The 24,565-nt window shown below is 31.4% G+C and overlaps 1 protein-coding gene across 1 annotated transcript; it reads left to right on the forward strand.

Annotated features, from left to right (window-relative positions):
- On the forward strand, window positions 1–24,565 carry LOC123660358 (protein bowel). The gene is made up of 2 exons (XM_045595453.1): window positions 1–884; window positions 22,566–24,565. The coding sequence occupies exons 1-2, from the start codon at window positions 1–3 to the stop codon at window positions 23,857–23,859; spliced, it is 2,178 nt and encodes a 725-aa protein (XP_045451409.1). The 3' UTR covers window positions 23,860–24,565.

Raw genomic sequence — 24,565 nt, forward strand, 5'->3', positions numbered from 1 at the left:
ATGTCGGACAACAGTGGAACAGCTGTTTCGCGGGCGACTACTCCTGTCCCTGTCACTGAAAGTCCTGTGACCACTCCCTTACGCTCGAGGCATGACCAGTTTCTCGCTAGTTCAGCTGAAAGAGCTCAAAGAACTTCCTCTAATGGTCGCCCTCCCAATCCAAATGCTAACTTCGATTCTCCTCCATTACCATACCACCGTCAATTAGCGACGGGTTCCCTTTTACCGTCTCACCGAGAGACTTCAGCATTTGTACCCGTTGTTCCAACAAGAGTCATGCACCCCGTTATGTACCCTAATGAAATGCACCCACCCTTAATACCTTCCGAAATGATAGAAAGAGAACGAATGATGGAAAGAGATAGAAGCGAATCAGCTAAAGCATCACCAGATAGAGCTTCTGGTAACTTTCCTAAAAGAAATTCATTCGATTTAATGGCTATGATGGTTGAAAAAAGAAAGGAGGTAGCCCTAAGAGAAGCAGCTGCGGCTATGCTCCTTCCTCACCATAGAACTCCTTCAATCGAAGGAATAATATCCGATGGATCATCCCAACCACCAATTTATGGACCACCTGGTGCATTTTTAGGCAACCCTGGACCTTCACCGACGGCTGGAAATAGCTTTACGTTCCCCGGTGCTGGTTTATTTCCACCAGGAACAGGTCCTCACCAAATTCACCCGCACCTAGACAGACGGTTACTCCGAGCACCCGGAAGAGCATCAAGACCGAAGAAGCAGTTTATCTGTAAATTTTGTAATCGTCAATTTACAAAATCCTATAACTTACTCATTCACGAGCGGACGCATACTGATGAACGGCCTTATTCTTGTGATATCTGCGGGAAGGCGTTCCGCCGACAAGACCACTTGCGCGATCATAGGTGAGTTCTACATTTACATTACTATTATTTGCAACAACCATATTTCATATTTATGCATTTGATACGTAATTGTAGGGTGTCGTCGTTGGTATACTCGTATTCGTATAAGTTTTAAATTTTTACAAGGCTGGTCATAGTATAAAGAACCATTTTGTATGCACGTAACTGGCAGCCGGTGTAACTCAAGTTGCAGATGTTAAGCCGAGTGTGGCCGCATCCGCTCCGCTACTTGGAATTGAAATATTTATAAGTTTCTTAATCGTAGTTCAGGTTCTCAGAAATTTATCTATCTTGATTTAAGTGATTCAAATAGAAGAGTAATGCGAAGAGATTAATGATTAGAAACTTCACTACGATAAGGCTTTTAGTGTGAGGCGTTAAATGAAACTTAATTTTTTTTCCAGTGACAAAAAAATTGAATTTGTTTGACATCTATTGCAGCCTCATTTCATTAATCTTTGCAATATAAAATGTAATTTGTCCAAAGTTTTTGTATATTTGAGAAAAAAATAGCTTTAATTTTATCTTTAATTACTTCCATATCAAGTTCTAATGTTAGTTGAATAAGTATTTGTTAAATTCCCACAGTATTATTGAGTTTGTAATCTATAAAATATAGATTTATAGATTCTATAAAAAATCGAAGAGCTCTTTCGTATATCAAAAAAGAGTTAATTGGACTTTTTATTACAAGCTATTATTCAAATAGGATAGTATTTTGTGGCGCGTCAGAAGATACTTTTAAATTGATCCGTACATTAATCATTAACAAGGAGGAAAATAAATCTTAGAAGCCACTCTTGTTAAACGCTTTTAACTTTAATTAAAAAATGTAATTCGTTCAGTTTTTGTTATACATTTTTTTTATTTATTATTATTTTTGAATACTTATTAAAAGTAACAACAGATTAAGAGAACCGTATTTCTTAAAAACTTTGTATATTGTAAAAGCTAGAAATACTTTTTCGAAATTTTATTACGACTATATCGAATTTAAATTACTTTAATAAACTATTCAAAATATTGCGCAAGTCCTCTCACCTAATGTATATTCACGAACATTTTAATCCGATTAAAAGATACAAAAATAAATCCTATAAAATATAACTTATTTTTAAGCACTTTTTGGTTCGGGTCGACGGTATGGGGCGACTCAATGATTTTATTGTGTATACCATAAAAACTGGACAGCGCCTCCTTCGGATCAAATCTCAGAGTTAATCCTTCCAAACTACGTTACTACTTTTTCTTAATGTATCGACGTGTTTAATAGAAGTAGAATACGGACTTTTAGAGTAATTTATAGATTTTTTTAAACGCAATGACCTCGTATATTAACAAAAATGCTGTTGTGATATAAATAATGCGACGTCATTTTAAGTCATTTATAAATGCCAATTTAATCAGTCTTGAATAAATTTACTGATCCTTACCATTCTCCTTAAACGACCTAATTTAGATTATGCTGATATTATTAAAAAATGCATACAATTTTAAAAAGTTGACATCATTTAACTTCTTGAACCTATTTTTTCATTTTTTAATCAATACATTTGATGCAATGATAGATTTATATTATTTCACAACTACACCATAAAAACATTTCCATCAATTTTTTTCTTTAACTTTAATTTTAAATTTATTACAAAATAATAGTTCCGTAAAGTACAAAAGATTGCTTTAGAGAGCCGCAAGTTAACAAGAAAGTGTTCTAATCCGTGCTTTCGATATTCAATCATAATACAGAATAGAAATTTTAGTAGAATCACGGACTTAGTGATTTTCGATGAAACTTAATGCTCGTAAGGTATTCGTCTCGCTTTGAACGCGTTTTTCATCTCGTTCTGTAATTAGTTTAGAATCTGATGAGTCATCCGATTCTATTGGTGCTCCGGTAATGGAAGTCAAAATCGATACGGTTCGCATATAAAATTAAAAGCGAATATTCTTAGGTAATTTAACGTAATATACAATAAAAATTTCAGTTGTTAAATTTTACAATTTTCGCATATTTGAAATTATTTATTGTTAAGGAACAATTGATGGGATATGATCGAAAATTTAATTTACTTTTTTTATTTTCTTTTAGAAATAATTTTACGTCTCTGATATGTTTAAATAGTAGACATTAACAATTATCTATTTATAAAAAATTTATTTGGTTAACTATACAACATTCCACCAGTCCATTAATCCATTAATAATATTTAGGTATCAATCGTATTGAATTGAATAAGTAATGACAAAAAATGTACTAGTTACCGTATATAAATATATATCTATATATATTTTTTAGCTGTAAGCGACGTAGGTCTCATTCCCAACTACTTAAAACTGTATTACCGATTGATTTTAAATATTTCATCGTTTCTTGCTTATGTGCATAAATTTTACAATAATCAGACATGAAAATACGGCTGAGAAGTAAAGGTACCTACTATTACTACTGTGAGCAAAATATAATTACACATTAAAAAACTATCATTACATATCACACACTGAAACACTGCGACAAACTTTAAACTTCACCAAAGTAATACAAGATGAATTTAAATATTTAAAATCACTTTATTTCGGAAAAAGATTTATTTAAACGAAACACGAGCTCTCAGCCGTGCGTACTAATTATGTGCAGCTACAATGTTTTTTGTCGCGTGTTATTATATTATGATTACCTTTATCGTGGAGATGCAGCAAGACTGCATAATATCAGGTTATTATATCCCACACTGTAATTAATACCCTCAAAGGAATATACACTCATGTACCGACTTTGACCCGCCAAGGACAAGAATCTTGCACGATTATTTAATATTTCTAAGAAAAATCAGTATTCCGTCACGACTTTAATAAAAACTATAGCAAAAAATAGAACGAAAAATAGTGTATAATTATAAAATTATTGATCATAAAAGACTTAAGCACCTCTTGAATACGAAATGAGAGCTAACTGGCCTTACGTAAATAAATACGTCGAAAACGCATTTTTATCTCCTGTCGATCACCAAAAGACGTATGACCGTACGAAATTTTAAACAGCGATTTAAAAAAACGATCAGAACGTAATAATAAAACGCTTTTTATATATTTAATAAGATTAGCGTTCGAAGTAAAAAATACCATAAGAAAAGTTCAAATGAATAACGGTGGCTTGTCAATAATCTTTAACTACTTACTCAAAATATTAAAAGAGTTATAAATGATGAGTAATCAAAAGCAAAATGTAAACATAATGTCAATGGTATTATCGAATACAAAATTGCCGCTCAATCATCAAAACATAGAACTAATCAAGAGAGCGCTCAAAAATTCCACTATTAAAAATCGATGATGATCGTCCCCACCAAAGAGTTACGAACATCCGACGATACAAAAGTGTTCACACTAAACCTGTACCCGTACAAACGCGAGAACAAAAATACCACATGGCAATTTGATATAGGCAGCCAAGACCAAGTAAAGCTATAGTAACATTAATTTGCTTTGCAACCCAAGTAATTTCCTATGAAAAACTGGTTCTGGATGTATCTTATGAGAAACGAGCGTGGATATAGCAACGAACCGTGCCTTAGTTTAAATTGTACAATTTTAACGTTTTTTGCAAAATAATTTTTATTATTGAAATCGTTATTATTATATTTATTCGTACATTTTGTGACTTAATGCAATTATGTACCATATTTTAGTTTGTCTTTTAAATCCTTTTTACTACTACTTTTTAAAATTACTGCACTTTCATCTAAAGTTCTATTGAGACAATCTTTATAAGTTTGATATTTATCTTTTCGTTTAACATTCACAAAATCGAAATTCTGAATTAACTAGTCATATTCATTTTGTCCCTTGCTACACCATTTTGTAAGTCACTTTATTTTCCAACCCATATGCAATTATGTCTCGTCCAAGATCACATATAATGGGGACCGGGCAAGCCTACTCGCTCTCGCTCGGTCCGATCGCTCAAGGGGCTGCAGCAAAAGGATATCAAATTAATACTGAATCCATAATAAATCAAAGTGGGCAGGTGGACGCGGTCCCAAGAGCAACATTTCGCCTACGGATATCTTAAGAAATTATCATCTTGGACCAATATGATAATAACGCAGAACTTATTTCCTTACGAGACGTAAATTGGTGGTAGGAATCTATAATATTTGAAATACTTGAAATGATTCCTGTTATTTATTTGCTCCTAAAAACTCACACGCGATGTTTAACCAAAACTCTTGGATAGTCAATATTTTTAGTTTTAAGAGATTTGCACATAACTCACACGTTATACATATAAATATGGCTATATTCCGCTTGAAATATAGTTGTGTCATGATAATAAGTATTTTAATATCTATTTGACCAATTATTTAAGAGTCAAGTCGTGAATATTTGTGGAAAAATTTTAATCGTTAAATGATTATAATATATTAAATTTTATAAAAAAAACCTATCTTGTGGATATAATTTGAATCGAAATGACAATTTTAACTAACGAAATTTATTGGTACTTATCATTAGGGGGAAAAGCATTGATTATACTAATCGATGCATCGATCGGTGAAGCGATATTTTAGATATGTAAAGATTATATTTAATATAATCGTGACCGATGTTTGAAAATAATTAGTCGAATATATTCGTCGGTTTCACGGCATCTTATTGCATTTTGAAAGTTCTTTTGGAACATCTGGTTGCACAACTAAGTATGCTAAATAAAGCGTTTAGTAGGGCAGTCATTTTACATATTAAGTGCGAAATAGCTGTAATTTTATTCGATTTAACTTTGACTAATCATCGTGACGATTTCTTTTTATTTGAGACTAATTTAATTTTCTGGCGTTACTATGACGTTAAATGGTCATTGTATTATTAGCGTTCATAAAATTATATGACTCTGTATGCTTACAATTTCGTATAAATTATAATTATGTACGTGTTATTGATTTATAAAGCTGTAGGACTGCGGTTACTTCAATTGAAAAATATATAATATTTTATCTATATTGATATGAATTTCATATTAAGATAATTATAGTACAGATTTCGAGGCTCTAATTAATACTGAGTCTTGTCTAGATTTTTTGTTAGTCTCAAATCTATAATATTTCATAATACAGTATTATTACTAAATCAGTAAGGACAGGTAGGCGAATTATTTAAATTATATCTGACTGTTGCGTGTGATTGCTAAAAGCTTTTTTGTCTCAAATTCCGAACCAATTAAATGAATCTTTTGCGTGATATTGATTCGAAATTTATTAATGTTATACAAAAACATACTGAAATTTACATACTTTAAATCGTATTCAGAATGTTGCATTCTTTTTTTATATAGAAATGTATACAATGGAATGAATCGCTGTTTTTTACAAGATAAATTTTTGTTTGTGAGTTTAATGATTGTGAGTACAATATCTGAGTGTGTTAGAATGACTCATTATTAAACTTATAGTTATATAATTTATATATTACGTATGTCGGTAAATATTTCAATAAAGTTTTTTTTTATCAACTTTTTAACAACTTTCAATAATATTTGAATAATTGCGATAAACGATTTACATAGGTCATTGTTATACCAACGTTGCAATTACGAGTATGCAAAAAAAAACATTTAATTTCAATTAAAAACCGAGATAAGATCGCTTCCATTAATCATTCATCGGTAATCATTAAAACAGAAGGTGATTATGAACCTGTCTTATGGTTACTTTTATGTTTTAATGAAAAGACATACTAATATATAATTTTAGGTCATATATTTTACGCTAGATACCTCACAAAAGTTATCGCCGAATGAGTCAATTAAAATTTACTAATAGTAATAAAGGAATTTGATAATGTACTGCATCACTTATTACAAAATTAGCATAGTTTGTAGTGTAACGGCTTAAAATTCCCAGTGCTTAAAGGGCTGAGGCTTGGAAAAGGCTTCTCAATAGAGAAAGGCTTAAGAAAGTCTTAACCCTTTCCGGATAAAACTCTTTCTCTTTCTTTTTCGGATAAAGATCCTAAAATTTAAAAATGTAACAAGAGTACTGTCCTATAGAGAATTTCTCACGATTTACGCTTGAAAAGCCAGTGGTAAAATCATTTATTTGAATATATTATGTAAACCTACGTACTTGACTCCGTTTGTAAACATTCACGTATTCAGATGACACAAGAGATGATGTCTAATAAAGTCTGTTGCCAAATAATTGTATTAAAACATTCAATTATCATAAAATAAAATAATGAAAACACATTTTTGTCAAGCTACAATCTGATAAGCGTTATTCATTAATACTAAGTTAATACCTACATTTAATTTTAAAAGAAATTACGTCAAGGCTTACCCAGACCTTAACTTTACATTACATAATTTTACTAAGAATAATAAATTGGTTGTGTACTCGTATTGCAGGATTTTGGCTTCAGTATATTACGAGTATAATGTATTAACCAAAATTCTTTTCAACCGACTTCCAAAAAAGAAGGGGGTTCTCAATTCGATTGTATATGTTTTTTTTTTAAATGTAAGTTACCTCAGAACTTTTGACTGGGTGGACCGATTTTGATGATTTTTATTTTAATCGAAAGTGTGGCATTTTGGACTAAATTTAATTCGGATCTAACATGTAATTTTCGAGCTACATCTAACAACCGATTCTTCCAAAAAAGAAGGGGGTTCTCAATTCGATTGTATATGTTTTTTTTTTAAATGTAAGTTACCTCAGAACTTTTGACTGGGTGGACCGATTTTGATGATTTTTATTTTAATCGAAAGTTTTGGACTAAATTTAATTCGGATCTAACATGTAATTTTCGAGCTACATCTAACAATGCGTATTTACTTGACTACTTTTTCGTCGACCTACGTTGTACTATACCGCATAACCTTTCATTGGTTATACCGATTTTGATGATTCTTGTTTTAATCGAAAGCTAATGCTTGTTCTAGATCGAGATTTGAGGACTATTTTTTGATTAATCTTTGATAATGCGTATTTACTCCACTAATTTTTCATCTACTTACGTTGTATTACTTGTCGATGTAATTGAAGTCGGTTTTTTTTTTTTCGTTTTCCAGCAAACGCAATTATAATTATTTTGTTAGTTAAATAATAGTATTAAATTTTATTTTGCAAAATTCGCAAGAACAAACTGATTTTATCATCATACCTCGATGGTAATGCAGACCATATGCGTTCGAACAATTGAAAATTTGAACTGTACATTGCATGCCATTACCCGAGTTAATCTTTTCTAATCGTGCGCAGCAATCCCGTCTTTGACACTCGAGATTTAAGACATAAATTGGCATATAATACAATCTTATCCGTATACCAGCGTGGGATGACAAGACGTATGCTTATCGTCGATTTAGCATTTCTCTGCTACTTAATCCAGTTTTTAAAAGCCATTAAGCTTGTAGTAGCGATACGTATTTGGTGCTGCTATTTTGAAACTACTTCGTGGTCTGTGGTCAGAAGGGTCGGTATCGCGTGTCTGGTACATGAGTGGTTTTGTGTCCCTCATCACGATACTTTTAGCGTATGTTAGCTAGTTTTAATCTGCATCTGATCATACAATGGATTTTTTTTATTACCAGCTTGTGGTATAACTTGTAAAGAGCCTTTTTGCCCTTGTAAAGGAACCTTTTGTTTGAATTTGATGGAGATGCATCTCAGTTTCTTGTCAAAAATAAATCTTTACAAAACTAGGGTACAATGTTACTCATATATTATGATGTTCACGGAGACGATGTTTGCTTTACCTATGTTTTTTTTTTATCAATGTATCATTGCTAGCCAAAGGTTAATACAAAACTAAACATTCAGTAACCCTGAGTATGGAACCGTTACTTTCGATTAAAGGTACAAGTATAGTATCAAACTCGACGATTCAAAACGTTTTTAAAAATCTCAACAACTCAAGCATCTTAGTTCACGAGAGACTTAAGATTTGTTGAAAATATTCCGAGTAGTTTCGAGGAGGCAGAGCAAACAGTGACCGGTCGGTTGTACAAACAGACGTCACGCCAGGGCCGAATCATTCGTAGACAACTAATCTTTTGAAAGCATACCTGCTGTGTTTTTTACTAAATCAGCAGAATCTTTATATAGAATCGGGTGGGAGCTTCATATTAAACATAATAATTATTCTTATTAAAGACGTGTAACTATTATTATTAAAATGATAATTGTAAAGGACTTTTGAAGCCTATTTTAGGCTTTAGTTAAGCCCCGATGGTAAGATTTGATGTTGACGTAAGGTTTGAGTACAGCTTACCTAAGATAAAAGAGGCTTCAATACTCCCTTTTTTCAGCATATTGCTAAAATTACTATAAAAGAACTATAAGAGTAAAGATTGCCATTTATATCGCTCTTGTATCTATAAATAGTCTTGACCAAAAATAAAATTTGTAATGACTAAAATGACTATTGAGTTATTGAGTAAATATCTATAAAAATATACGATATAAAAAAATCTTATTTTATATTACTATTTTAATATGGGCATTATAGTTAAGTAATTCTAAAACTTCTACTGTAAACAAGTCTTAATTCGTCCCTGTTATATGGTACCGAGCACTAGCCCACACCGCTCGCTAAGAATATTTACATAGCGTTTATTTGTACATGAATATTGTAATTTTATTAGACTCTATTAAAACATATTTCATATTTATTTGTTACGTACGATGTTTTGTTAAATATTTTTAAAAGAAACTTTTATTTATTATTATTATGTATGTTATTATCATAGGTATAATAAATTCGTACTTATCCTTATGGATTTGTTATTTAAAAAGGTGGTCGGTGAGTACTAGTACTAAGCTGTAATATTAACTCTCTCTTTCTTTTAATGAATCTTTTTATTCCTACTAAGGCAATTAGAATCAAACAATATTTCAGTTTTCTGAAACGAAGGAATAATATTCTAATGACGTTTGTAGTTAAATTCTATGGTCAAATTGAAGAGGCAGGTCTTTTATTTAATTACCATTTATTTAAAAGGAAAAAACTATAATTGGAATCGATGCGTTGGTTAATATTTATATAGTAGAAGGACAATTATTTTGTTTTATCAATTAGATCATCTAAAATTTTATAGAAGGCATGCGTATGCAACGTACAAAATAATTAATTGTGAATTATCATGTCATCATATATGGTTCCTCAGATAGAACAAATAAATTTCGCTTTAAGTCTTTTGTGTTTCCAAAAATGACTGATTTATTTATCTATACATATAATAAAATTGTAGGAAAGTCAAAACTGTACATTTAATATTTTTGTAAAAGAATACTTGGGGTGTAATCTACAATCGACACCGAAGCCAAAAATATAGTATTTAGAATTTTTGTCTGTTTGTCTGTTTATCTGTATGTATGTCCGGGATAAACTCAAAAAGTACTGCAGGGGTTTACTTCAAATTTGGCACAATTATTATTAAGAAGTCGGGTCAACATATAGGATACATATTATCACGCTATCACCTACGGGGAACGAGCAGTGAACCATTATTTCTTCAACGCATTCTGTAACAACGTGTAATCTAACGACAAATATTTGAATGTTGTTGTTATTATGTTAATAACCATGCTGTAAACTAGCTTCACACTATAAATTAAGACATTTTGTAGTATATTTAGTATCAGCATTGCACTCGTGCGAAGCCGGGGCGGGTCGCTAGTCTTTTAATAAAACTCTATCCAATTGTTACTATCTGAAATCAAGTAGATAGTAGTAAGTACTTGAAGCGTCGGCAAAACTTAAAAAAAAAAGTTTTGATCGTATTTGGACGTTTTCTGTTGTTAATACAGAAGAAAGGTATCCCAGGCGACTGTCCGTCGTCCATTAATCATACGACGATGTCGAGATAAAATCCGTTGGACGTACTCATGAACGTACGCTACACGACCAGGTAGAATTTTCAAATCCTATTTATTTGTTACTACACGTACCCCGCGGTTCTGTTCCTTAGCGATTTGTTCCACATATTGGTAACTTTAGTGTTTTTTCTAATTGATCTTCTCATACAAAGTCATACTAATTAAATACTAATTTACTAATATAGTTATTATTAAATTAAATATAAATCTTTGAAACACAAACTATCTATTAAAGAATTTCTTTACAATTTTGACAACTTATCTGCTTTTATCTTTGATGATATTATAATTTACGAAATATAACTTGATTTTTTCTATTCAATCTTATCCAATATACAATTTACATATTAAGAAGTCAACCATATAAAATAGAATCATTAAATTGAAAAATATATGATAATTTCGTATGAAATATACAGCGATACCGTGTAATCGAAGATCTTAACGTAATTAATAACGATTGAAACGTTTGATACTATATCATAACATCTACGTGACTGCAAGTTTATGTGCAGCTGATCTTATCTCTTCTATAGATGATGGCGTTTCGAACGCCATACCACTTTTCAACTGGACGTCCTTGGCGTGTATAACATGACTTTCCCATGTATGGTCATATAAAAAGATTTTTTAGTAATATTTGAAATTACAGCAATAATGTCTTAAAATATTTCGTTATATGCATTTTTATTTTAGCTGATTGACTAAATAGATTTTTTTTAATTAATTTGACTTTTCACACATTATTTTTAAAATTTGGTAATATAGTCTCACGCTATGAGTTGACATATCGAAGGTTTATTTAGTAGTGTACGAGTATTAGAGACTAACTTTAATTATAGGTATGTTTATTTACTTTTACTACAATTTTAATTTTGTGTTTATACAAAATGAAACATAAAACTATGGTTATGTATTTATTTTAATATTATATAAATTTTAATATCACTAAAATATTAACTCAGTAAATATAAGTTCAATAAAAGATTAACTGTAACCAAAAATTAATAGAACATCAAATACTTGATAACATATTACCGTATTTAAGATTCTTAAATTAACGGACTGAACTCATCTTGATTCTAGTAACCTTTAAAGCCTTCTGAGAAATACCAAGTAAATCACCACGACGAATTCAATAGTAGCCAAAAAACAAAATTTAAAATAAATTATATTCAATTTTTCAATTATTTCGTCTTCCTTGTTTTTTTATGTGGACACAAAATAGAAGCTTTAAATTTCAGATATAAAGATTAAATTCGTCTCAATTCCTTCAACAAAGTGGTTTTTCTGTTGAATTGTCGTAAAAAATTGTTGTGGAGGCCTTAAGTCCGTCCGCTTATAGAAATAATCGCATTATTTATTACCTTTTCTGAGGCGAACCATCTTTAATCTCCTTTAAAGCTTTAGCGTACGTACACTAGCTGTATAACGAAGCAAAAAAAAAATAGTTCTTAGCACCTAAGACATAGAGACTAGAGTTCTTTGGGTATTTGATAAACCGTTTATCATAATTTTAGTAACGAAACATTGATCGTTTCTTTAAATATTTCTGATAGTAATATTAATAATTGGAGATTGAAGTAAAATTTCATCTTTTTTAGAGATCCTCATAGTGTGCTTATGAAGTCCCATTGCTGAGACTTATTTTTGTGTTTTTTTGTACGCCTAGTACTGTGACAGGCAAATGCAATACAATTTCAGAGAACATAAACTTTGATTTCATATATTTTTGGTAGGATTACTTCAAAAATGTTTGCGTTTTTTGTTTTTTCTGTCATCATCATCATTTCAGCCTATTGCAGTCCACTGCTGGACATTCTCCTCAACAAGTTCGCGCCATGATAGGCGTGAACTCATGTGTGTTGCCCATAGTCACCACGCTGGGCAGGCGGGTTGGTGACCGCAGGGCTGGCTTTGTCGCACCGATGACGCTGCTGCCCGTCTTCAGGCTTTATAAGTTCCAAGGTGGTAGTGGAACTGTGTTATCCCTTAGTCGCCTCTTACGACACCCACGGGAAGAGAGGGGGTGGCTATATTCTTTAATGCCGTAGCCACACGGGAATTTTTCTGTATTGCCTTAAATTTTTGGTAGTCTCGTATTGATCTAAACATATTAAAAATTGAAGGAAGACTCCCTTTTAGGCTAGGAAATTCTTACGCAGTATTAAATTATAACGGTACAAATTTTTTGTACAGAATTCCGACTCATATTTAAAAGATTTTTAAAAATCAATTAATATGCGGGACAGGGCGATATCATTTAGATTTTTGTTTCTTGAAATCGATAATTATTATAAATATCAAAATAATATAACATTAAAAATAAGCATATTTATGACTAATTTAAATGCTTATATATTTACGTAGTCATCTCGAGTTCGTTTACCTTATAATTACTACAAAAATAAAGTTTACATTTTAGTTACAAAAAATTACATTAACATGACGTGTACATAATATGTTTATTTGTATTTTTTGTAAGCATCCTTTACGTAACAACTTGTAAGTCGAAATGCAAGCAAAATAAAAAATATTACGTAATAAAATAAAAAATAAAACTTACTCAAGTGTGAGTTGGACTAGTAACTGTACAGGGCTCTCCAAATGTTTTTGTTAATTAATTTATTGGTTAAGGTACTTTGCAATGTGAAATGGATTGTTTCAAGTAACTATTTCTGAAAGTTTGAGAAAAGCTTCTTTCTGTCTTCTAGAATGACAGAAGGGTTCAAACAGGCTTATGCAGGATTAGACGCCTTTTAAAAACGGAACCTTAAAAGCAATAAAGTTTTACGACAAAACGCGGTATTACCAATTGTTAATCTGATTACATAAAGGTCTAACCTTAAAACAACCGTGCAAAAGCTTCAATAAAACTCGCAGGTACAAAATTACGACCGATTACACTCAATTACGTGCAACCGGCACTATGTCCGCCTTACTACAAAACTGAAATTAACGCTCATATCCACCTATTGCCCTAATTGTACGTCAAGTTGTCATAAATCATTCCCTTGCTCTGAGATGTTATGTTTTAACAAGAACGAGCATTCCTTACTTAAAGTCTTGCGCACATGATCGTAACACGGTATAAAAGATAAGGTAGGTACTCTTCAGATTTAAAGACCTTTAAAATATTCCTATTTTTTTTTCAATATTACGACATTCGTGTTAAAATAAATAAGTTATAATCGAGACACCAATTAATTTCATAAAGTGGTCTGAAGAATAATATTGAATATACGGAAATATGATTTCTGATGTCAAGAACTTTTTATACAATAAATATTACTTAAATTATCTCAACCAGTGTATGTTAAGTTAAAATCTTAATTGGATCCACGAGCTAGGCCTATCAATATTGTTTGATTAATGATATCCAAGACTTCAGTTTAATTGCTAACTAAGACGTCCATGAATCAAGTTTGAAAGTCATAAATCTGATAACTAAAATTAGTTTTGATACGAGCTGGTACATATTCATAGCAATTGGGTTGGACTCTTGCTTGTACCTTTTTTCTTAAACTTTTATCTAACTTTATCACGTAGTGGATGCCCCAGCATTACTTTTTTATGTCCAAAAGACTGTTAATGAGTTAACAGAAAACGGGAAAAGATGACCAGATTGATAACGTGAGAAACATACGTGCATCTAATTTAGATTTAAATGAAAATATACTTTTTGAGAGGAACATTAACATAAATAGTGAGATTCGTGAGATTTTTAACTTACTATAGTACTATTAAATCAAACGATAAGAGTATCGAGCTATATTGGAGATAAATCAATTAACATTGACGGTTTTTAGTATTGGTAAGTTTGCCTTTGGACTTAATTTACCATAGTATGTTATAGGAACGTGCCGTTATAACGATTCGTTACTAAGGAACAACACTGTCAGATTATTAATAACAAAATTTTATTCGAATAAAACATCCCAATAAACAATAATTATAATCAAAATAAAGCTTAACAAAAGGTGACATTTATTCGCCGTCTAAACCTTAACTTTGTGATAATTTAATAAAAACTTAGTTTTAGAAGGTACCGGCTCGTATTTCAATATCATAACTTTTAAATATTCTGTGTTTTAAAATTACCCAAGTGTGAAGATGTAAGTATCATGTGTCTACTAGTCGTAATAAAAAACAGGCGCCTTTGTTTTTGTTAATATGTGTATCGAAGGTTAGTAATAAATAACAGTGTTAAAAAAACATTAAAATTTTAATTCTTGTTGCCATCTACAGAACTAATACTGTAGAATAAGTAATTATTTTCAGAATTAATTATTTTCTATGCAGAAGCAAATCATGGTGATGTTTACTTAGAAATGATTTAAGAGTTAAGTATAATAACGATATATGTAGTAGGTAAAGCACCTGATACCGGTGCAAGTAAGCACAATGTATGTTTGCGTCTGTCAGAGGTGAAATTGAGTGTGAAGCAGCAGCGGCAAGCCGTCGCTCCCATTATGCCGCTCGGACTGCGACCACGATAAACCGGCTATGGTAGCTACGTAGGATCATACCGTCTTGATATTTTACTTGCAGCTGTCGCTTATAAATTATTCATTACATTAGCAATAAAAATAGTAAGTAGTTCTCTACTATTATATTTAATTCAATTCGCTGACACAATTGTATATCTATCAAGACACTAAATCTTCCGTTCGTTTTTTTTATCAAGTTCAACTATATAATCAATTCAATTAAATCAACTCATATTTCCTTTAAGAATTTATTTAGTTTTAAATTTTATACGTACCGAATATATCAAGACTAAAAATCCAACTACATACCACAAAGCAACGTGGACCAACCACTTCGCCGCGCTCCATTAGTATTTTCCATTTATTTTTTGTCCACGTACCTGTCCGAGTTTGGGGATTCGACTTTTTTATAAAGCCGCGCGACGAATACAAAATTTCTTTAGTATAACAAACGGAAAATTAATGATGTAGCGTGTAGCTATGCAAGTCTACGCCGTCAACTATGTTATTTTCCCATAATTTCTTTTTTGTCGCTGATCTTGCGTATCAAACCATCTTCAAAAAGTTAAAATGTAAAATAAAAAGAAGATGACTTCTTATTCCTAAACACAAATTAAGGACTTAATTCTTAAAAAATATTAACTTAATTGTAATTTACTGCAAGTACTTTCAAACACTTAACAAGTTGTAAAACCCGACATATGTTACTTAATAAGCAACAACCAATTTACGTACAGAACTACATGTCATCGAATACTCGAGTTCGGTCATTAGGGAAGTAGTAGATAATATGAGACTTGTACTTTAACGAGTGATTGTAAATCCAGTGAACGCAAAACACTAACAAGCTATCGAACGAGTGTGAAAGATACTAATGATGCATTATCTTGACCACACACGTAATCATTAACGAGTTTTAAATCATTTCATGAAGAGCTAGTGCGAGGTTTCTGATTAGGTACATATTTATGCTGCATCATGAGACTTTAAATTAAGCTCAACAGGTCATGACGGTGAGATATCTAATTATGTAGTAAGGAAATAAGAAATACCACATTTTTATTACGAGAAAAATTGTATTCAGTACCTACATTTAAATGAATAAAAGCTTGTATATAACGTAACATAAAAGAAATAAAAAATATCAGTGCCATGTAATAAAAATAAATGTTAAAAGATCGTAATCAAAATTAAAACTAGAATTCTAAAAGTGATATAAAAAAACACACACATTTTGTCAAAAGCGTTGCCGCAAAACATAGTTGCAAGAATTTTAATGGCGTTCAAGCTGGCGAAAAATCCAGTGAATAAACACTTAGTCTAATTTGTATTATGTCATAATATGCAATGATGTAAACGTTTTGCTACTACTTGCAGTATTTTAATATTTCAATTCATGAATAAACTTTAAATAATAAACAAATATCTACACATTTATACTCACCCAATGCAATTTAATTTTAATACATCTATTGATTTTGGTATAAGACTAGTTTTGATTTTTGTGTAAGTACATTAGAATTGAAAAAAGTCATTTACGTAAATGGAAGCGTTAACCCAGTTAATGACCTGTATAACAATTGTAGGAACGTTAAAGGTTTCGCCACGACAGAGTCAATATTTCAAACTAAGTCTATTCTGATGCTAATTAGCTGAAAGTCGTGGCGTTGGCGTTGTTGCTCATAAGAGCGATGGTAGCTAGAAAATTGATCGTTTTAGGCTTTGCATAGGAAATTGAAACAAACAAAAATACCTTAACCACAAAATCAAAATAAATACTTTTAAGTCCTCAGCCTTTTTAAATTTCTACGTCATTTTTATTTTAATGTCCAAGTTTAATCCAATAGCCTGATTTAGTTAATGATCAATTCAGTTATATTCAGTAGATATTAACTGGGCGATCCGAAAGTTTTCATAAGTATAAAACATACCACGTCTATGGTAATAAATGTGCACCAGCTTTAAAGACAAACTAAGTACCAGATACAGCGTTTTACGTGGGCTTACACGACAAGCAACGGTTGCTTAAGTACTTTTATATGCCCTAATATGGTTTCCACTTCTGTTTTACTTTATTTTCAATGTTCTCTAAATGATCTATTTGTGTGTTCTGTGAATTAAACATTTATCAAGCACTTAGTGATATTATTGAATTTATTAACTATACATTTGAATTAGTGTCGTGCAGTTTAGGTGTTTCTTTAAAAGTTTACGAGACAAAAGTTATAATTTTTTTATATAATGGAATGGTTTTTAATGATATAATCTGCTTCTTAATTATGTAAATGGTTTGATTATGTTAATTGGAGTTGTTTTATAAGCAGTTTTGATTTACTTGTGACGTTTCGGAGTTGTAACCATTTCCAGTAAATTTATGTATATCTCGCCGCTACTGTCCTAAGTGAGTGTGGGTGTGAAGGTAAATTTGATGTTATCTTATTCATAACCGCAATTAGCAATGCAAATTTATTTCATAAAAATATAGAATATAATTATTTTTCTCCTTATACGTATCAAAAAGGTAACAATATATACTCTTTACTGTCTGTGTGTATATTCGTCTGTATATCTATCTATCTGTATTTTAATGTCTCTCTGGAACTAAAATGGTTTAATCAAGATCCTCTAACAAGTTATAGTTTTTTTTTTTTTACAATTATATCACGTTTTAAAACTAAAAAAATGTTGAGTTATTATAATATTATTTTTTAAACACATATTCTGTTAGTGAATCAGCGTTGTAGTACCCGTCTCAGTATAAATTAGTTTGCTCTATCGTATACTACAGGTGTACCAGTTTTTTTTTTAATAATCAATAATAATGTAACTATCTTGTAATAGAAAAACGATAAGTAAAGCTTCATCAATCTAGACAATAGAGGCTTAGAGATGAGCTGGAGGGGATAGGGCGTCGACCTCGCATTCCGCTGCGTGGACCTGCTCTCTTTACTTAAAAATAGTGACTCCTGAAGAAAATTAACTTAACAATAAAATAAACATAATAATAATAAAATTCAATAGAGCCTATACTAATACATACGTACCTTTTTATTTTCTCATACATATTAAAGTAACATATTAAACTAAGCCTTGTTAAATATCCTTGTATGATGTAAATCGATAAAAAAGTTTCAACTCAAGTATATAATACTGAATGTCACAATGTTTTTAATTTCAGGAACGTTTCTATGCCTTGTTCTAATTTTAATAAGTAAAAAGTATTAAAATTTAACTATACATTCAATGCAGGAAACTGGTTTAGCGTTAAATATTTTAAAACAAGGCTTAGTACTTTCAAAAATCGAAGTTCTGTTGGTAACATTTCAACGACCAGATGGCCAGCTCAATTCATACTCAGTAATAAGAAAAAAAAGCTGTAAGAGAAATTGATTCGAGCCACAGATTGCATAGAGCTAAGAATATATCAGATAGAGTAAATAAAAATTATGTTTATTCACGAACAATTCTATTAAACGAAGACGGGTAAAGTTTTACTATTTATTCAGTCATAATTCTTGAGTAAATAATTTTACGTGACTTATAAAACAGCGCTTCGGATAATCGGATTAAAAATATTACTTATGCTTTATTTTTTCTAAGTAACATCAATCGATTTTTCGAACTCAAACAAATAATAATTTATATTTTGTTTATTTGGTCCATGTAGTAATAAAATTTTTGATTAAAGTAAGTAACCACGGATCTCTAAATTCTTTTTAATCCATTGTCAATTGTATCTGAGATAGGTAATCTTAAAGCACGGTTGAATTGTTAAATAAAAAAAAAGTTCCGTCCGCTGTGAGAAACAGTTAAGTTATAGACTTGATTATAACTTTTCGGATATTTAGAACTTTTATACAAAGTTCACTTAGAACGTTTTAACCTTTACAGAATTCGCGCCTCTTAATTGTTCATCTCCATATTTGTTTAGCAGTCACAACAGTTGTACTGTTTGTGAAACGAAACGAGGACGTTTTCCAAAACCTGTTCCACGCACAGGCGAATGCCGACTCGTTTCCTCAATGAACTTTGTAGGTACTCGAGTATTTTAGGCGATTTATTTGAGTGACCCAAGTTCCCGTTCAATTACAGCCTAATACAAATGCCATTGTAAATTCGTATACTCGTTCTTTTTTATTGCTTTCAATATCATGAGTCACTTCCCCATTTTCTTCGCCGGCGCTATCTCTTGTAAGTGTCTCTTCGAACAAAATACATTATACAGCCAGTAACCGTAATGGAAAATATTTTTAATGTAAGCCATTAGCGCGAGACCACAGTCCTCTTTGTAATTTCGGGCCTCACTTTTTTTAATCTCCGTGCCGGGCCTTGATGGGATTCTGAGCGACTGTCCATCGCGATCCTTATCTTAAAGTATAATAAGAAGAGACAGACGTTACTTATATTTTTATTTAACGTCAAAAGTGATCGAACTGGTGCGATAAGGAGCCGAGGAGGAGAGTTTTGTTTATGTCATTAATTATGTATATTATTCATACTTGTGTTACGGGTCTAATCACGATAACATTAGTAGATATTCCTATCTAACCTTTAAATTTTTTTACGATTATATTCGTTTTGAAATTCGTAATTTCGTTTGTTCGTAATGGTAGAGACAACTTAATATTTTTGGTTTTTTAATGGTTGGTTGTTTAATTTAAAGTCCAAGGTTGTAGCGGGATGCTATGTTTGGTTTGTTAGAATCGTAGAGTTTTATTATCTTAGTCGGGTTTAAGCCAACGTTTGAAAGTAAGTCGGTAATTGCCTTGTTAATTTGAATCCGTTGGCGGTTCGTTTGATCTCAGTAAAGTTGTGCGACCAGTGGTTCCAAATCCGTCATCCCACGTAGTTTATCTCGGTTAGACTGCTCAATTCATTTCAAAATTAAGATATCACGTTCATTATATATTTCTAATTTATTGGAAGTCGTTTTTAAACCCGATATTTATGTCAAGTTTTTATTTAATGGGATCGCTTTTTCTATATTCGATTATATTGACTGATTGGAAACTTGATTTTACATCAATAACACGTTATTTGTCCGGGGTCATTCTATGATCAAAGAATTTTAAAACAGCCGTTATTTTATACTTGAACATATTGCCACTTCTTTTAGTTTAATTCTGTCACTCAGATGACCACTGTGTTCTTTATTTAAATCAGTTTTTTTTATAGAAATAAAATTAATTATTAATCAAGTTTATATGACATTGTCTGACTGTTCAATAAATTTTTAAAATTATTTTATGTAGAAATAAAATTAAAACTACGCATGAAGGTTATATTAAAAACGAAACGGCGAAATCAAACGGAAAGTAATTCCCATACAAGTGTTTTCAATTTACGTTACACATATTTCCTCATTGAAAATCTAAGAAATAAATTCCTCTGATTTTTGTTCATTTTACGTTACGAGGCACTATTGACTGTATTTTTATATTATTTATTAGTTTTAAAAATAGCCTTTATGATAATCGATATAGGGTATATTTTTGTAACTAATAATATCGAAAAACCGGTCAACGTTTGCCTAATATTTGCGGAAGTTTTGGGTAAGAGTGACGTTACTTCTCCTAAAAATTGTGGTCAAATATGATCAAGTTTGATTAATTTAGTATTACTTTTAACGACTACATTTAAATTAAATTACTTAAAAGTACATAATTTAAGGTATAACATAATTATGTTGTTACACGAATGAGTCTTTAACAACCAATTCTAACAGATAGTATGTTTAAACAGCATTTTGACACGTGTCAAAATTTTAAAACTAAAAGTACGATATCTAAGAATGTAGGTGTAATAAATCTTAGCAATGGCTGTATGACGCCGAGCCACCATACACAATCTTGATGAAACCAAAAACCATCGTAACGCGAGATGGTCGAGGTCATTACACTTTTTTGTTTATCTTCCATAGTAATGATATATTATTTACGCGGTACATTCTTCGCATGACAACGAGAAATTTAAGGACCCTACACCCATTATCGTTAATGCTCTTAACTTGGGTCTCGCTTTTATCTCGTTCTTTGAACGTTTTAAACCTAATTTAAATAATTAAGGCTACATTATATTTTAAATTAGTATCACACATTAGGAGTATCGAATTTTTATTTTGATTAAATTTTATATACACATATTAAAAATGCATTACTTCAAGAATAACTGAAATAAGAATAATGTTGTGATTTTCTTTTTTTGTAAATTATAAAGAATTAATTAATCCATGATTCTTTTTATACAAAAAAAAAAATCTTTTAAATGACCATAAAGAAAAAACAAGTTCAAGTTTTATAAAACTACCGATGATCTCAATCGTTAAAGAAAAAAAAACCTGACTATAATTTCGAACAATGTGATCAGCTTAATTGCTGTTGATGAATCGCATATTTTATTCTTCCGCAAACTTTATCTTTGACTAACTTCCTCATGTCAGGAAACGTAAAAGTGTATTTTTAAATCCACTTTCATATTTTGTTAGACATTAAAATGGGAAAGCCATTATTTTAACGTTACGTACAGTAAATCATTATATTCATCGACACAAGCAACCTAATACCTCGGTACGTTAATAATATTAATCGAAGCGATTGGCCACAAAATGCTTTTAAAGTAATTCGATTCGGCTGAACTGGAACTCTTGTGGAACGGAACCAAATAAAAATGATCTCGTCTGCCATTTCTATACCGCATTTATACCGCGAGTTTTGTGTCGGTAGGGGTCAGGAAAGGATGGTGGGTGTAACTTACGCTCGTGCATGCTCCGTCTAAACTTGCCTTGAGAGTATAGGCTTAAATTACTCAGATCACGTTCAAGGTGGCTTTGCGCGAAATCGTGGTCACCGATGGTAAATTGTGACGTCGCTCCACAATGTTACGTGGAAACATGACCGATTCAAAAATAGGTTGACCTTTCGATTATGTAGTGACAGAGCGAAGATTTTGCTTAACCTTCTTCTTGGGTTTTTATTACCTAAAACTTGAACGTAATTGATACAGCTGTATAAGTTAAATAAATATTTTAGTATAATATTAATAGAATAATTGAATTACAAGAATTTTCAATTAAAATCTGTCCGTGTCTTACCTGCATTTCGCCACACAACCGGTAAATACAGCCTGCTTTATACACGCGTAGCAATCTGGAACTTATACTCGATACAACTCCTCCCATCCTCAGACATTTAATTAAACCACGATATTTTATGGCTTGAATCATTAAAATGTTTTCGATAAACGTTTATAGTGTAATAATATGATCAGTTGAACGAGGCTAAAAATATTTTTACTTATTTTCACTTTCTTTGTTACAGGTACATACACTCTAAAGAAAAACCTTTCAAATGTACAGAATGTGGAAAAGGATTTTGTCAGTCGCGCACTTTGGCTGTTCACAAGATCCTTCATATGGAAGAATCACCTCACAAATGTCCAGTCTGTAGTCGAAGTTTCAATCAGCGTTCGAATCTCAAAACTCATTTGTTAACACATACTGACCACAAACCTTACGAATGCAATTCCTGTGGAAAGGTATTCAGGAGAAATTGTGACCTAAGAAGACATGCGTTGACTCATTCCGTCGGTGATGTACCAGCTGGCGATGTTTTAGACGTAGGTGAAGAAGATATAGGTAGACCGGGATCTCCTATTGAACCAGGGTATGACGACGACGACCCAGAAATGTCATCTCCTGATCATTCTCCAGTAAGAAGGGCCCGATCTTCATCGATTGAGAGTATCGGCAGAGAGCAAAGTGAAGAAAGACCGCGACCTGCTTCTCCTTCACCGGTAGAGCGCACTCATTGCCATCATAATGAACCTAGAGACAGAGCAAGTCCTTACACAATGCGACCGCAATATCAAGAGAAACATCGAATGCCTACTTCGGATTTATATGAAAAGCGAAGATTTACGAGTGACGAAATCATAGAAAAAGAAACCCGCTACTCTGATATACCGGAGCATCAATTAAGACATCCACAACTGCAAATTCGCCGAGATTTACATCATGTTTCTGCACCAGATCCATCAAAAATTGGTCAAATGTCAAACCAGTCGATGGATCCAGGGCCAGCGAGTTTGTATTTAGGTCAATTTAGAAAAAGAAGTCATCCTCCTGATTTAGGAGATAATGTTAGGACTTGTACTGCCGTTTACCGAAGTCGTTCACCAGAACCGACAAATCTTACTATGCCTAGACCGCCCATTGTCGGTAACGATGTTGTTGTTGGAATACCACCCACGATGATGAATATGCAATCTTATCATAAATTTGGATTACCATTACCACCACCTCATCCACAAATAGCTTATGGGTCTATACCTCACACAGTATTGGGACCACAACAAACTGTAGCGCAAGATCTAATAGTGAAACATGTGCCCCCTAAAGATACAGCACCAAGTACATCTACAAGCGTTACTAGTTGCAAAGATGTGTCACAAATCAACTCGAAAGATAGTAACATGGATACAGATTCAAATTCGATTGCAAACGGTATTAAGAACATTGTTGGTATACAACCAAATTCTAATCCAAAACCCGGAACAAGTCAATCAAGTGGTCCTAAAAAAGGTTTTAGCATAGAAGAAATTATGAGACGTTAATTAAGATAATAGAAAAGTGATAAGATGTATTTTATATGTCATTGTAAATAGATTTAATTTTATTTGTAATGTAACTAGATTTAATTTCTTGGGAAGTATTATTAAAGTTTTAACAGTATAAAATAGAAGTGGTATGTTTGTAATATTTGTGGAGCGGCTTTGGTTTTCCTAAAGATCTCATAAGATTTGTTTGTGTAGTATTTTGTTGTGTCAAAATTTTAATAAATGATAGAATATTTTATCAACATATTAGGCCATACATAATGTTTACTTCTATTTTTGTTTGAAGTTCCATTGTCTGTTATAATTAATTTGTATGTGTTTTTTATGCTCTGTAAATGAGGTTTCCGAAATAATAAATGAGTGTTATTTATTATTTAAATAATTTTAAGTTGCTCAAAAAGCAATAATAGGTTATTTACTTTTAGATTTATTTTTAATTATTATTCTAATTTTAGTAGAATTATTATCTTTAATTCTTAAGTATAAGGTAAGGCTGCAATCGATAATAATAGTTATTTGTATATTAAAAGTAATAGAAAAGAACCTCCGTAATGTATATGCGCATAACTTCCAAAAAATAACAACAAATTCTACATTAATTCCTTTTTCTCCGTTATTGTCAGGAAAGGGTTTGCATTAAAAAAAAAAAAAAAAAAAAAAAAAAAAAACTAAAACAATCTATATATCGATAAAATATGCACGA

This window comes from Melitaea cinxia, chromosome 15 (assembly GCF_905220565.1).
Source record: "Melitaea cinxia chromosome 15, ilMelCinx1.1, whole genome shotgun sequence".
NCBI lineage: Eukaryota > Metazoa > Arthropoda > Insecta > Lepidoptera > Nymphalidae > Melitaea > Melitaea cinxia.

What these genes read in the sequence shown, in the direction of transcription:
- LOC123660358 (XM_045595453.1), top strand. Translation starts at nt 1, where the DNA reads ATGTCGGACAACAGTGGAACAGCTGTTTCGCGGGCGACTACTCCTGTC. An exon ending in GACCACTTGCGCGATCATAG is followed by an intron (nt 885 to 22,565) that starts GTGAGTTCTACA and finishes TCTTTGTTACAG; the next exon opens with GTACATACACTCTAAAGAAA.